Consider the following 16532-nt stretch of genomic DNA (forward strand, 5'->3'; position numbering starts at 1 on the left):
TAACCCACAGGGGGTTTCTGAGCAAGTCATTGTCCAATGTGGAGGAAATACAGGGGGCCTTCCTGAGTGGGCTGAGTTGGGGTTGGAGAGGACACCAGACTCCTTGCCAAGTGACTATTTCCCATTTGAGCAGATGTGAAGAGACAAGACAGTGGTGGGGGAAATATTCAGACTTAACCCCACCAAGTCTGATTGGAGAAGACAGCAGCAGGGTGGATAACAATGATTTTTTTTTTTTTTTTGATAAAATGCTTTTTGAGGGGAAAAACCTATCCAAAGATAGTTTTAATTAAGATACATTATAGCTCAAAGATATCTCATCATGGAATAGGGATTATAAATTCTAATTGTATAATATGAGACAATATATTCATGTAATGTTTAAGAAAAGTTTTGTAAATGAATTCCAATAGTTCATGGATTAGGGACCCAATCTTATGGGGTTCCAGGGGCTTCTGTATAGATTATTTATGTTAATCTTTCTATCTACCCAATGGGACTCAGTGCTCAGTCTAGCAGATACCAAAGCACTGCTAACAAAAAGCTCATAGACACACACACACAGAGCAACAGTAGGGCCAGTAACTCAAGGAAGAATTTATTATGGCTGTACAAACAGAACAGCAGCAATTTCTAGATCGTAAATGCTTTGGGGTAAAGACTCAGACAAAGGGGAAAGGATATGGAAACAACATACAAGCAAATCAATAAGGTAAAGAACTAGCAGGAACTAAGATTTCAGATGAGTAACATCCAGAGAAAAACCTACCCAAAAGTATATGGTTTTTAAATATCTGTGAAAAAATGTGTACATGTCAAATGTACTTTCAATCCCTTTTCACTTGAAGTAGTATTTAACAACATTATTTCTTGGTAAAAAGATAATATTCTTTTCTCCAAAAGCCTTATGGCAACGCCTCCAATACTTACCACAGGAAATGGATGGCAAAGAAGAAGAAACAGCTGAAATAAAACTTTCTTTCTCATGTCACCTTGAAACTGAATCATGCCACAAAACCTAGAAAAATAACAATTTATAGAGCTTGAGTGGTTTCCTTTCACTAGTCAATCACAGAGGTACATTTTATTGTTGAGGTTAATAATAAAGATGTATAAATATGTATAAATAAAATAAAAGTTTTGCTTCCCTCAAAAAGTATCACTTTATTTTCCAACCACCGTGGGAAAGCAAACTGAAGGAAAGTATAGTAAAAATCATTAAGGGTTAGTAAACAATGTCTGGGGTGCCACACAGCTATGCCAAATACAAATATGGTTTTAAAACTACTGACAGGCAGCACCAAAGAATGTGTGTGAAAATCACCACAAAGTGAAACAAGCTCTCACACAGGGAAATAAGGACACAGTGTAAGCTAATGCATGATTTGGTTAGGAGTAAAGGATAGTTTGGATATGTGGTTTATTGCTCATTTTAAGCTTTCTAGAACACTTTCAAATACTGGAGTAGAAAAAGTGAACTAGTGGTAGACTAAGAGCATTGACACATTGAGTCAAGAATATCCTTAGCTGTATCCTCTGCTTTCAGTAGAGTTACAACTGACAGTGTCATACGAACTTCTGCCAAGGAACGTCAATCCAGACTAACATCACTGTTTCCAGCCCCATGATCTCACCCACCCACCTACAACGCTGCTGAAGCACCTTAATCCTGACTTGCAACTTCTCCCTGCTACTCCAGCTGTAGTTTTCTCTGGAGCAGAAACATCCAAATTGGTTTTGTGTTCTAACACAAATAGGATCTAGGGTGATTATTTAATTATGTTTGTTATCTAGCCAGCATTTGAATCAAGCTCTCCAGAAGTAAAAAGCTAATGATTTAACCCACCCCTTAGGGCACCAGCAGTTTAATCATTTGGGTTGGGGACACCTGGAATCAAATCTTTACTGATTCTTTGTGTGTGTTTTTCTTAAAACACACTTATAAATATCATGGAAACTTTCAGTTACATTCATTCACATGTGTTTTTTCAGATATATTTAATGACAAATAGAAAAAGGAGAACAATTCTCCAATCACCCCCACCCCACCACTCTATGTTCAGAAGTTAAATCTCCATTCCCTGAATTAAAAAAAGGAAGATTTTTGTACAAACTCACACTGCAATGCTGGAGCGAAGTTTCTGAATGTCTTTGGATTTCTTGATCTCTTCTTTGCAAAGAGTAAGTAACTTCAAAGAAAACGGATGGCTGAAATTTTTAAAAGTTTATTTTAGTTATTAATTTAAAAGGCAAACAGAACTCTTTTAGGTTGACATTCTGTTAAAATCTATTTCTAAATGAATATAGTTGTCATGGAGGGTGCCAGATTAATAGTATTATTCATAGAACAAATACAGAACAGACAGCAGTATAGGAAGCTTCCCCCACAATGCTCTGCCAATCTGATTCACCCCTTTCTTGAAGGACCTCCTTTCTAATGGTGAGAATTTACTTCAGCCTCAATGCTTACTCAATCACTGACCTCTATAGTGACAAGGGAGAAATAAATGCTAATTGTTTTGTGCTGCGGTTACCTGTCCACTGGGGGAATGAACTATAACCAAATTCATTCCACATATGCCACCAAACAATTAGATGCCATGTCTTGTTATTACTACCAACCTGTGTTGGATCAGAAATGGCAAAGGAAGAGAGAAAACATTCTATAGCCACATAAAAATCTATTTATGTTATGCATTGGTATGTTACCTAGCCCTTAATCATCCCCTGCTGTTTTAAAATTCATCGAAAACTTTTTTTGCATCAAGTGATGATCAATGCACTTTAAACTATTGTACTGTCATGATCTCTTAGTGATTCCTCGGATTACAGTTCTCCAAAGCTTTACTGCTAAATGCAGTACAGTTTGACGCCATCTTGAAATATATTTAGGAAGTGTGTTTTTTCCACACACCATATGGGAAATATGGTTCTCACAGTTCTTTCCCAGATGCTTACACAAACAGTGTTGTTTAATATTCTGTTTGTTCATATTTCATGGGCTCTTAGAATATATCCTTATATTTGCAGCATAACTTGTTTAATCTTCTGCTCAATACTCTTAGGCATCTGATAAAAAAAACAAACAGCAGAGTAATTTGCTGTGTCATAAATGTAGCATGAAACCATTTCATATTTGTTTAGTAAAAAATAACACTGGCAAAGAAATACTTTTATTTTATTCCTAGATTGTGCATTTAGGAAACCTCCACTGTACTACATATGAAAAGCATAAAGCAAAATCCAGACATTTATCTCTGTTATGTTGATTTAAACTGTGGATCTAAAAATAAGATTAAGGTGTACAATATAATTTATCTATTTTGCAACAATACAAAGGTGAGAGGAATGATAAAGTTATAATTTCCATACAACAGGCGTCAGTGTGCTTTACATTATTTTAAAAGGTAATTTCAGAAAAAGTACTGGTGTAGTTATGTTGAAGTGGCTAAGATCTCTAACTCAGAGGCGTGCAGTGGTAAGTTCTGTGCCACCACCATAGCCACAAGTCGCATCAGCTCTGCTCCAACCCTGCAAAGAGAGTGAGGTTGGTGAGAAGTGTGCATGTGTGAGACATTTGAGGGGGATGGTGTACATGCATGCATGAGTTTGAGAGTTCATGTGTATCAATGTCCAAGGGTGTATGTTTAGGCAGGTAGGTAGGTGTGTGTATTAATCCCTAGCTACATGTGTATGGCTGTATGCGTGCGGTGAACTGTGTGTATTGTTAAATAATAAAGGCTAGGTATCTTTTCCTGGGCTGGCAAATTACACAAGGCTATTTTCCAGACTGGCTGAAAGTTACAGGAGTTTAATTACATTATCTGCAGTGCGTGCCTGCCTTTCAGCACAGGATAACAGCAATATGGTGAATTAGGTGAGATTTTAAACTGATTCAACAATATAGACATTGCTGAAAAGCACAGCAACAAAGAGGCCAATTGGAACAGAGCATCTGGAAAAAATTTAGTACATGTAACCTTATGTGCAGCATTTGGTGTTTAAAACAGACCCATTTTCCTTTCTGTCATCTGCCAATTTCACATTTGTAATAACTAAACCTAACCTATGTGTGATCTCAGATGACTCAAATAGCTTGGCCTCTTTAAAGGAAATTGAGAAAATTCCTTCTTCTGTGTGGGCATGGTTCCAGCAGAAACAGAATCAGTATCTGGGGAAAAGAGATCAGTCTGAAGTCTTTACATTATGCAAATTGGGCACACGTGTTCCTGCAAAAAGAATTTTTGTTTTAAGGTGAGCTGCATTTCAATTAGATCAGTCAGGACATACTTGGGGTGGTCTTGAAATCAGAGGAGAGCCATGCTGTGCCCTTTTCAGCTTAGGCTCTATTAAGGAATGGAATTACCACTACTTAAAGAATCGCCTGTAGTATTAAAATCTAAGAGCCACATCAATAATGACACATGCCATCTTATGGCACTTTATAAAACCTTCTGCAAACTGTTATATCGATGGTTTTAGAAATGAGAGGCCCTAATAGCTGAACATATACAGTAATTCCTCGCTTAATGTTGTAGTTATGTTCCTGAAAAATGCAACTAAGTAAAGGATGTTAAGCGAATCCAATTTCCCCATAAGAATTAATGTAAATGGGGGGGAGTTAGGTTCCAGGGAAATTTTTTTCACCAGACAAAAGAATATATTTATATATATATATATTACACACACACACACACACACACAGTATAAGTTTTAAACAAACAAACAATTTAATACTGTGCACAGCAATGATGATTGTGAAGCTTGGTTGAGATGGTGAAGTCAGAGGATGGAAGAGGGTGGGATATTTCCCAGGGAATGCCTTACTGGCTAAATGATGAACTAGCACTCGGCTGAGCCCTCAAGGGTTAACACATTGTTGTTAATGTAGCCTCACACTCTACAAGGCAGCACAAATGGAGGGAGGGGAAACAGCATGGCAGACAGAGAGAGAGAGATGCACATTGCCCCTTTAAGTACACTGACCCCACTCTAAGTATATTACCTTTTTAAGTAGATCAGCAAGTTGAGACAGCCGCTGCTGCCAGAAAGCTCCCTCCATCCTGAGCCCTGTCGTGTCCCCCCCTGCTCTATGGAGATGGGGTAAGTGGGGGCAGGAGCAGGGGGAAACCCTGCCATTAGCACCTCTTTCCCCCCTTGCACAGCAAGCAGGAGGCTCCCAGGAGCAGCTCCAAGGCAGAGGGCAGGAGCAGCACATGGCAGTGGGGGGAGGGACAGCTAACTGCTGGCAGTTGATAGCCTGCTGGGCGGCTGCCGCACAGGGAACTTAGGGGAGCGGGGAGCTGATAGGGGGGCTGCCGGTCCACCCTGGTTTCAAGCCCCCACCAGCTAGCTCCAATGGGCTGCTTTTTCTCCAAGCAGTGGACAAACCTTATAAGGGAGCATTGTGCGACTTTAAGTGAGGAGTTACTGTACAGATACTACTTATGTGATGTTGCCAGGTGCACACTATAGCAATAGAACGATGATTTAGAGACTATTCTGTTCAAACTTAGTAGGTACTGTATGCTAGAATACGTCTAAGTATTTTTAACTCCAGGAATTAGATACTTCTTCAATGGAACTACTCCTGAGGGCAAGAGATTCACAATCTGAGCCTGTTGTATTATGGCCCAGTCCTGCAAGATGCCAAATGCCCCCCATCTCCCACTCACATCAATCACTAAGCATCTTGCAGGATCAGCCTTCAGCAAGCATTTTGAAAACCCTGCCACACAGGGCCTAGACTATAATGGACTTTAAAAACACTGTTCAAATGTGCTAGCCTTGGCCTCTGCCACCATTCCTGACCAACTAATGGTCCAGCCAGAATTACATTATTCTTTAAAATGAAGAGGAATGGTGAAGAGGCCATATGGGTGAATATGAATTCCATACAAATTCACAATTTTTATTAGGTTAAAATTCAGAGTTTTATGGAACAGTGTGTGCCTGCACAGAGGAACCATTACACTTCAATGGAAAAGTACTGCAGCTATTAGAGGGGGGAAAAGGCGACTAGATGGTGAATGAGAAATGGCAAACAGACTTTTCACCTCAATAGCACAGATTCAAACCTGGCCAAGGGCAAGAGCAAATGAAAGTTGTTACTGGCAGCAGTTTGGTCACCTAGGGAAAGAGTTGGGTTATGCCATTTCCTATTAAGCAGGTGTCCAAGGAGGTAATTGGCCTCCTTGTTGGCAACCTCAGCAGAGGTGCAAAGGACTGAATGGATTATGAAGATTCAGCTCCGCTCTCAACCTTATAGGTTACCAATCTAGTAAGGGTTGAAGCATACTGACAGGACAGTTCTGGGGAAACTGCCAAGTGATGTATTTGTCCAGTATATAGTAAAGAATCCTAGCATTGTCAGCCCAGCACATTTCACAAGCACTAAAAGTCAGTTAGACAGAGCTATGAGAATGCTTTCCACTGTCTTTTCCAAACCCAGCTTTAGGGGGGCATCTTGTGAACAGACAAGAACATGCACTCCAAGCTCTGTTCCTGTGAAGCAAGAATGACATCCAGTGGCAATTCAGGCTAATGCAAAGTATTTATGTCCCAAGGGGTATCAAACCATTAATCCAATAGCTATAACTTAACTACAGAATTCAGCAACAATTTGGATATTATTTACCTGCTGTGGACAGCCAATATTTTTTTGCAACTGCTGTTGGAAAAAAAGGAAGTCTAGTATACTGTATACAAACCTCTTTTTTTACTGTAACAGAATAGAAATTTGCATTTGCAAATACTCATTTTTTTATAACGAATTTAACAATAGTCAGCTGAAGGCTAAGCAGTCATTGGCATCATAATCATAGGTGTTGGAACATTCTAAATCCAAGGGGATCTTGCCAAGACGTAGTTGCCCAGATTAAGAAAAAACCCCAACAAATAATTTTACAGGCTGATGTTCCAGGCTTTTGAGCAAGAGTTGCATACTCTATAGGTCAGATGTAATGTACTGTATATCAGGACATTTTTCATGTTAAAAAAAAAGAAAAGAAAACATCAACCAGCACTATAATTCATAGCCGATTTTTTGTGGGACACACATATTGACATTAAAAATGAGACAAAGCATTCACCTCTGTCTCCCCGCCACCTAACCCCCAGCACTTTTTATACACATTCTAGCTCTGAAATTGTATGCTGCATGTTATAGGGCAGTGTGTCTGCAATTCAGTCAAACTCATTCTGCATTGTATTTTCGCATCCTTTTTGGCACGTTTCTTTGGCCGAAGGGGCATACAAGTGGTTCTGCTCAAGCAATCCGCTCCAGCAGTCACACACTCCCATATTCTTTCACACTGCAATGCAGCAGGCATTGGTGAGCCAGGGCCAGTATTTAACTATTTTTTAACCATCCCAGGAAGATTTTCCCAGAACAAACTATAATTACTGCAAACATAGGGCAGCACTCTGGAACTCTTTCTAGCTAGCTTAGGGTCTTCTATAGCACCCTCTAAGCTCTTCCCAGATAAATTAGATCTGCATTGCAAGATTTCTAAATGAACTTCTTGGAGTCTTAATCCTCTAAATAAGGAAGGGAGAGGAATTCATCAGATTAATATATGGTTTTATTTTGTTTGAGAGTGGTGATGTTTATTAACCTTTAATATTCCAATTTCTACCATTTAGAAGTATGTTACCAGTTTAAGAAATGTACCCTATACATATAATTGGAAATATTCGAATAATTAGTTAAAACTTTCAGACCAGTAGAAACTTTTAAAGTGCATCCACTGTGAGTGATTTTAACATTAAAATAAAGAGAAACTTTTTAAAATAGATGCCAAATCCAGTATAAAATTGCATATAGCACACTGACTGCGGTAAAACTCTGCCAGGTATCTGCAGATGTGCAGACATACTGTTTGTCAGACTTCAAATGGAATGCTTATTCACATTTATTCAGTCCCAAAAATATTCAGTCCTTCCAGAATATTTAACTTGACTGGAAACTTTGGGCCTTGCCATGCAACTCACAGAAGAATGTATTTTTAAAAATGATAGGCCAGCAGAGGCATTTTGCCTCACCATGTCACATTGGGAAACACTGCCAGTGAAATGTACACAGCGTGGTGAACAATATATATTTATTCCCAAGAATATGTACAGCTAGTTATGGCTATACAACAATTCTCAGCAATTGTATGAATCTGTCACTGCCACACCTTCTCCAGATGAAAATATGCAGATTGAATCTAGTTCATTTGCAGGTCATAAAACAGTGATAAAGAGAGAGCTAAAATGGGTTAAAGGGATACTGCCAAGGCTCTTAGCCCCAATATTTGACCTTTGGATTTGACCTTTCTTGATAGCTGCTCAATGGATTATTGTAACTTCAGGGAAAATTAAACAAAATTATTAAGTTGCCTAATATACAGCGTAGCATGCACCTCAGTCTAAGGCAGCTGTTCATTGGCACTACCACTATATGTACATTAGTTTGTTGCAAGATTTAAAAAAGCACATAGCATATTGTGAAACCAAAACTCCCCCAGCAATTATAATTATCAGGTTTTCTGATGCATTTTTCAACAGAAGAAAAGATCTTCTGAGAAAGCACCACTGTCAAGGTAGAGATGATCAGATTTTGGTTTTAAGAACATTGACATTCAACTGGTAACAACATTCTCACTAGTAACACAACACAAACGTAAATTAGCTACAGCAGCAGCTATCCCCTTCAGTGTCCTCTGATATAAAACAGCAATTTCAAAGCAGAATAATTAGCACTTACTTCTCTTCAGCAGTGAAAATATCAAAGCAGCCATTGGCCAGCATCTGATCTAGCATCTTTAGCAAGGGCACAGACACCCTAATGTAAAAAAAGTACACACCGTAAAGACATTTCTTGGCACAGATTTCATGTATACACTTATTTTTATAGGAAGCAAGGGGGGAGGGGGGACCTCCCATCTCCATACAGCTATTTAAATTAGAATTGCACTCCACCCTAGGGGAAGGTTGCCAGGTAACTTCTGTGAGTTGGCTAAATCATTCTAGTTGGCTGACACAGCTGCATTCTGTTGCAGCCAAAGGGAAGAGGCTGGTCAACAGCTAGCATGGATGTAAGCCTGTAGGGGCCTGGAAACCCAACTAAAACCTGTAGGATAATTTTTATGAATCTGAACAACGTACTTCACTGAGTTTATTAAAAGTTGCAAAAACTTTTCATTTAGCCTAGTTATTGAATGGATTAGAGCACATGGTATGACAGCCAAAACAGCTACACAGCTACATATTCCCAGCTACCACTGCTGAGTTAACTCTGAAAGTAAGACTGAAAATTCTGCTAAATGTCATGAACAGAAAAAATTCCCCAGGACTGCTAGGCAGAGATGGCGTTCACCTTTCGAGGAGGGGAAAGACCCGATTTGGACACAGACTGGCTAACCTAGTGAGGAGGACTTTAAACTAGGTTCGACGGGGACAGGTGAGCAAAGCCCACAGGTAAGTGGGGAACATGGAGACCTGGGAGATGGGTCGGAAACAAGAGGGAGTGTGGGCTATATTGGCAGAGAGAAAGGAGGGTCAGGACAAAACTGGGAGGAAAGATCAAACCAGTATCTTAGATGCCTATATACAAATGCGAGAAGTATGGGTAATAAGCAGGAAGAACTGGAAGTGCTAATAAATAAATACAACTATGACATTGTTGGCATCACTGAAACTTGGTGGGATAATACACATGATTGGAATGTTGGTGTGGATGGGTACAGCTTGCTCAGGAAGGATAGACAGGGGGAAAAGGGAGGAGGTGTTGCCTTATATATTAAAAATGTACACACTTGGACTGAGGTAGAGATGGACATAGGAGACGGAAGTGCTGAGAGTCTCTGGGTTAGGCTAAAAGGGGTAAAAAACAAGGGTGATGTCATGCTAGGAGTCTACTACAGGCCACCTAACCAGGTGGAAGAGGTGGATGAGGCTTTTTTTAAACAACTAACAAAATCATCCAAAGCCCAAGATTTGGTGGTGATGGGGGACTTCAACTATCTGGATATATGTTGGGAAAATAACACAGCGGGGCACAACAAATTCTTGGACTGCATTGCAGACAACTTTTTATTTCAGAAGGTTGAAAAAGCTACTAGGGGGGAAGCTGTTCTAGACTTGATTTTAACAAATAGGGAGGAACTCGTTGAGAATTTGAAAGTAGAAGGCAGCTTGGGTGAAAGTGATCATGAAATCATAGAGTTTGCAATTCTAAGGAAGGGTAGAAGGGAGAACAGCAAAATAGAGACAATGGATTTCAGGAAGGCGGATTTTGGTAAGCTCAGAGAGCTGATAGGTAAGGTCCCATGGGAATCAAGACTGAGGGGAAAAACAACTGAGGAGAGTTGGCAGTTTTTCAAAGGGACACTATTAAGGGCCCAAAAGCAAGCTATTCCGCTGGTTAGGAAAGATAGAAAATGTGGCAAAAGACCACCTTGGCTTAACCACGAGATCTTGCATAATCTAAAAAATAAAAATGAGTCTCATAAAAATGGAAACTAGGACAGATTACAAAGGATGAATATAGGCATACAACACAGGAATGCAGGGGCAAGATTAGAAAGGCAAAGGCACAAAATGAGCTCAAACTAGCTACAGGTATAAAGGGAAACAAGAAGACTTTTTATCAATACATTAGAAGCAAGAGGAAGACCAAAGACAGGGTAGGCCCACTGCTTAGTGAAGAGGGAGTAACAGGAAACTTGGAAATGGCAGAGATGCTTAATGACTTCTTTGTTTCGGTCTTCACCGAGAAGTCTGAAGGAATGCCTAACATAGTGAATGCTAATGGGAAGGGGGTAGGTTTAGCAGATAAAATAAAAAAAGAACAAGTTAAAAATCACTTAGAAAAGTTAGATGCCTGCTAGTCACCAGGGCCTGATGAAATGCATCCTAGAATACTCAAGGAGCTAATAGAGGAGGTATCTGAGCCTCTAGCTATTATCTTTGGAAAATCATAGGAGACGGGAGAGATTCCAGAAGACTGGAAAAGGGCAAATATAGTGCTCATCTATAAAAAGGGAAATAAAAACAACCCAGGAAACTACAGACCAGTTAGTTTAACTTCTGTGCCAGGGAAGATAATGGAGCAAGTAATTAAGGAAATCATCTGCAAACACTTGGAAGGTGGTAAGGTGATAGGGAACAGCCAGCATGGATTTGTAAAGAACAAATCATGTCAAACCAATCTGATAGCTTTCTTCGATAGGATAACGAGTCTTGTGGATAAGGGAGAAGCTGTGGATGTGGTATACCTAGACTTTAGTAAGGCATTTGATACGGTCTCGCATGATATTCTTATCGATAAACTAGGCAAATACAATTTAGATGGGGCTACTATAAGGTGGGTGCATAACTGGCTGGATAACCGTACTCAGAGAGTTGTTATTAATGGCTCCCAATCCTGCTGGAAAGGCATAAGGAGTGGGGTTCCGCAGGGGTCTGTTTTGGGACCGGCTCTGTTCAATATCTTCATTAACGACTTAGATATTGGCATAGAAAGTACGCTTATTAAGTTTGCGGATGATACCAAACTGGGAGGGATTGCAACTGCTTTGGAGGACAGGGTCATAATTCAGAATGATCTGGACAAATTGGAGAAATGGTCTGAGTTAAACAGGATGAAGTTTAACAAAGACAAATGCAAAGTGCTCCACTTAGGAAGAAAAAATCAGTTTCACACATACAGAATGGGAAGAGACTGTCTAGGAAGGAGTACGGCAGAAAGGGATCTAGGGGTTATAGTGGACCACAAGCTAAATATGAGTCAACAGTGTGATGCTGTTGCAAAAAAAGCAAACATGATTCTGGGATGTATTAACAGTTGTGTTGTGAGCAAGACACGAGAAGTCATTCTTCTGCTCTACTCTGCTCTGGTTGGGCCTCAGCTGGAGTATTGTGTCCAGTTCTGGGCACCGCATTTCAAGAAAGATGTGGAGAAATTGGAAAGGGTCCAGAGAAGAGCAACAAGAATGATTAAAGGTCTTGAGAACATGACCTATGAAGAAAGGCTGAAAGAATTGGGTTTGTTTAGTTTGGAAAAGAGAAGACTGAGAGGGGACATGATAGCAGTTTTCAGGTATCTAAAAGGGTGTCATAAGGAGGAGGGAGAAAACTTGATCACCTTAGCCTCTAAGGATAGAACAAGAAGCAATGGGCTTAAACTGCAGCAAGGGAGGTCTAGGTTGGACATTAGGAAAAAGTTCCTAACTGTCAGGGTGGTTAAAGCATCGAGTCCAGGGGACTGGACTCGATGACCTCTCGAGGTCCCTTCCAGTCCTAGAATCTATGAATCTATGAAAATAAACTAACTTGCAAACATGTTTGGTAAGTGGGGTTTAGGTGAATAAATCTTGTTATGTAAAAAACCTGGTCTTTCAACTGGCCTGTTTTTATGTTACAGAGTTACAATCTGCATATTCCTAAAGAAACCCTTCCTAAATAAATACATGGTGGATTGCACTACAAATTGCACATATATTTATTTTATCTCATCAATATCAGCTCCATCGGGCATGGTGGCACACGCCTGTAATCCCAGCTACTTGGGAGGCTGAGGCTGGTGGATCACTCAGGGGTTCTGGACTGCGGTGCGCTATGTTGATCGGATGTCCGGTGACACTGACAGCCTGGCCAGCAAGTGGCTGAAGGACTGGCTAAAACAACACGACTGACGTGCTGTGATCAGCGCTCTCTCTGTGACGGCTGATGGACCGATCGATCAAGGTGAATATCAGGTCCCCGGAATATTGCATTACATGAAAATATTACAGCTTATCACAATAAGTTCAGTATTGCACTAAGGTAAATGCTTCCTTCTTTATATTCGATACCATACCATAATTCCATCTTTTCTGGGGGTTTTGTTGAAAGTATTTTCTTTCTTCCCCAATATCTTAAAACATTTACATGGTACAACTTTAGACAACTGTTCATACTCTGAAAGATCTGCTCAGTGCACATTGTTTCAACTAACTCCTTTATGAGAGAAAGATTACCTGTCATTCAGCAGGTTATCCTCAAAGACCTGTAGCAATGTCTCACAAAAGTTATTCATGGCACCTAGATCATTTTGGATTTTCTTCATATAGTCAAACAGACTCTGTGCAGAGTACCTGACCTACAAAAGAGAAATATTTCAAGTGAAGCAGTGTGCAAAACATACCTGGCTGTGGCTGAAATAAATTAAAAAGATAACATTCATGAACTGGATATGAATGTTCATCCCTGACTATGTGAGCTGCACATTTTGACCATGAAAAGATACTCCTTTACATCATATCCAACAGTGATTGAGTGTACAAATTCACTGCCAGCATTTGACAGGAAGACAGCTATTTCACTTTCCATTTAAGCTGTATTGTTTTTTCCAGTTAAAGTTTTGCCACTGTAGTAGCTTAACTAAAAGGGAAAAAAAAGATTCAGTAAAGGATTCACATTTAGACCAAAATAACCTAGAAAACCCATTATTGTACTTCTACACTTCAAACTTGCATTGGAGCATCAGGACTACAGTGTTTTAAATATTTATCCGACAGAATTAGTTTTCAAATACTTAAGTCAATATGTAAATAACACTTTTCTATAATGTATTTTAATAAGTTTTAACAGTAGTATACAACACATTAGAAATAGCATACTGCAGTTCCCCCAAACTAGCAAAAGTTGGACTATCTACATATAGAGGTCATTCAAATTAAGTAGATAATTACTGAGGTATGCTGAGTTTCAAAACAAATAATCAAGTTTTGATAGTACCTAGGTGTAGATGTTTGAAAAAGCCAATTGCCCTCAAAGAAAATTTGAACTGAATTGAGTAAATATTGTACTTTCATATGTCAAAAGTAATTTAAAGGAGTTTCTTCACATGCTGAAATTATGCTGCATGCTTATGTTTAAGGTCTTCACAGTATATAAAAAGATTTAAGGTACAAGACATTTACTGAAAAATTCAATACCCAAGGAATTATTTTATACTACATTATAAAGAAATATTTCCATTGACTTTTTGCAAAGGAAAGAAATGATACACAATTGCAAACAGTTCCCCTTTCTTTGAGTAAAATAAAATTTTAATAAATCAAGCACTTTCCCTATCCAAATATTGCAGAGGGTTGACATGAAGAAATCTGTAAAGTCTCATGGAAATACAGTATTTCAAAAAGCATGTGTCTAACCATACATTTTTTTGCCACATTCCTAATTTATATTTCATACTGACTAATTTTCAGCTGTCTCAGATTACCACCATAATTTTGAAGAGAGCCAAGTCCCCAGATGTTTTCCCCTGAAAGTCTCAAAAAATTAACAATGCAGTTCCACAGAAATGTCATTAAAAGACAACAGTGAGCAGAGTCAATATAAGCATGTAGAATAGGATAACAAAACAGAGAATGCATGGAATAGGACTCCATAGAAATGGGGGAGGGCAGATTATGGAATCCACATGGACAACACATCTCAAAGAACTACAGTTACTAGAGGACAGGGGTTCTCAAACTGGGGTTTGGGACCCCTCAGGGGGTCACGAGCTGTCAGCCTCGACCCCAAACCCCGCTTTGCCTCTAGCATGTATAATGGTGTTAAATATATTTTTTAAAGTGTTTTTAATTTATAACCGGGGGGGGGGGGGGCGTCGCACTCAGAGGCTTGCTATGTGAAAGGGGTCACCAGTACAAAAGTTTGAGAATCACTGCTATAGGATAAGTAACATTCTTTCTTCTTTGAGCGATTGTCCTCATCGATTCCATTCTTGGTGACTAACAAGCAGTAAAGTGTTTGCTTGGAGGTGGGTAGGAGGAGTCCCCTTTAAACACTTGGGCCTGGTCTACACTAACCCCCCCACTTCGGACTAAGGTACGCAAATTCAGCTACGTTAATAACGTAGCTGAATTCGAAGTACCTTAGTCCGAAGTTACCGCGGTCCAGACGCGGCAGGAAGGCTCCCCCGTCGATGCTGCGTACTCCGCTCGCCGAGCTGGAGTACCAGCGTCGAAGGCGAGCACTTCCGGGATCGATCCGGGGCACTTCCGGGATCGATCCGGGATCGATTTATCGCGTCTTAACCAGACGCGATAAATCGAACTCAGAAAACCGATTGCTTACATCCGGACCCGGATGTAAGTGAAGACGTACCCTTAAAAGAAAACTGGGAGGTGATGGTTCACATGGAACTCAGACCAGAGACAAAACTGGGCAGGAATTTGGGATGAGGCCTGAGAGTGACTGTCCTTATGAAACACTGTGTAAGAGGGACTTGCCACGAGAGCCTGAGTCTCCCCTACCCTTCGAGCTGATGTAATGGCTACTAAAAAGACTGTCTTAATCAAAAGTGGTAAAGGGAACAGGATACACATACATACCAAAAGAATCTAAAAATACATGAGCCTTTTACAGTTTTATCAGAGTTGCTCCAAGTTACAATTTTCATATAACTGATATACATACATTTCATTGTACAGATAAAGTCCTATTCACAGAGTCAGAACGTTCCCGCACATGTGCAGGAAAAAGATGAAATGTACATTAGGGTATGTTATGCTCAATAAATAGCACTGTTCCTGGCTCATTTCAAATCCTGACATATTTACTATACTTAAGTGGCAGCAGGGTGTTTTCCTTAGAACTAAAAAATAATAAAGTCTAGTAGTTAGTAAAAGTGAGCCCATGCCTGCATGGTTCTGCTCACAATACTTCTTTTAATACTCCCAATCTTCAAAGGCAAATAACCCTTCTGAAGTTCTGTGTCAGGGACATTTAATGTAAAGTAATAAACAATTCACAATACTTTCTTTTAAAGTTGCCTGAAATCAGTCTCAAATGCATTCTGCTTGATAACAAACTTGTAAATTCAGAATATAGACCCATGGACCCACTCCTGCAAACTTTTCTAAACCAGTAGACTGCTTGTCAGGGTAAAGGATTCTCTTCTGATTGTGGATTGCAGTGTCAGGCAGCATAACTGGATATTGTAGAACCACATTTATTTTCTCAAATTTCAAACCATCTAACTATGTCCTTGTATTTTAATTTAGTAAGGCAACTAAGACAAAACTGTTCAAAGAGGCAGCAGTTTTTCCAAAGCAGCCTAAGAAGTCACTACAGTGTTTGGCAAGCTCTGAGTCTATTTCAGAACTTTACTTTCGAGAAAGATTAATGCTCACACACAATAGATTCTGTGCATACAGAACACGGACATAAATCTGGTGTAGTTACAATTTTTATGTTTTGTCGTTTGACTCATTAACTTACTTAATAGCTAGACAGATCCGGCAATGGCTGGTATAAATCTTGTTGCTGTACTTCAGCACAGCTCTCTAGAATTGTTTTATATTTGTGGCCAGGCAAAAACCTGCAGTCCTCCAATGAGACTGTCTTACAAAATAGTATCTTCTTGAAGATATGTCTTTACTTATTAAACATCTATAACATTTCACACTGTACTTTTTTTATTAGTACTGAACAAATCCCATGAGGACATTCTGTTATTTAGTGGAGACTGATAATAATCATGTAACATCATCATG

General features: G+C 39.5%; 1 protein-coding gene across 1 annotated transcript in view; it reads right to left on the bottom strand.

The window, feature by feature from the left end:
- Nucleotides 1–16532, bottom strand: part of TBCD (tubulin folding cofactor D) — a 252882-nt gene that overhangs the window by 11130 nt on the left and 225220 nt on the right. Inside the window, exons 33-36 of the mRNA XM_065415052.1 lie at nucleotides 13005–13126; nucleotides 8750–8827; nucleotides 2119–2208; nucleotides 931–1018 (exon numbers count right to left, since the gene is read on the bottom strand). Coding sequence (XP_065271124.1) covers nucleotides 931–1018; nucleotides 2119–2208; nucleotides 8750–8827; nucleotides 13005–13126 — 378 coding nt within the window. The remainder of the gene's footprint in view (nucleotides 1–930; nucleotides 1019–2118; nucleotides 2209–8749; nucleotides 8828–13004; nucleotides 13127–16532) is intronic.

This window comes from Emys orbicularis, chromosome 13 (assembly GCF_028017835.1).
Source record: "Emys orbicularis isolate rEmyOrb1 chromosome 13, rEmyOrb1.hap1, whole genome shotgun sequence".
NCBI lineage: Eukaryota > Metazoa > Chordata > Testudines > Emydidae > Emys > Emys orbicularis.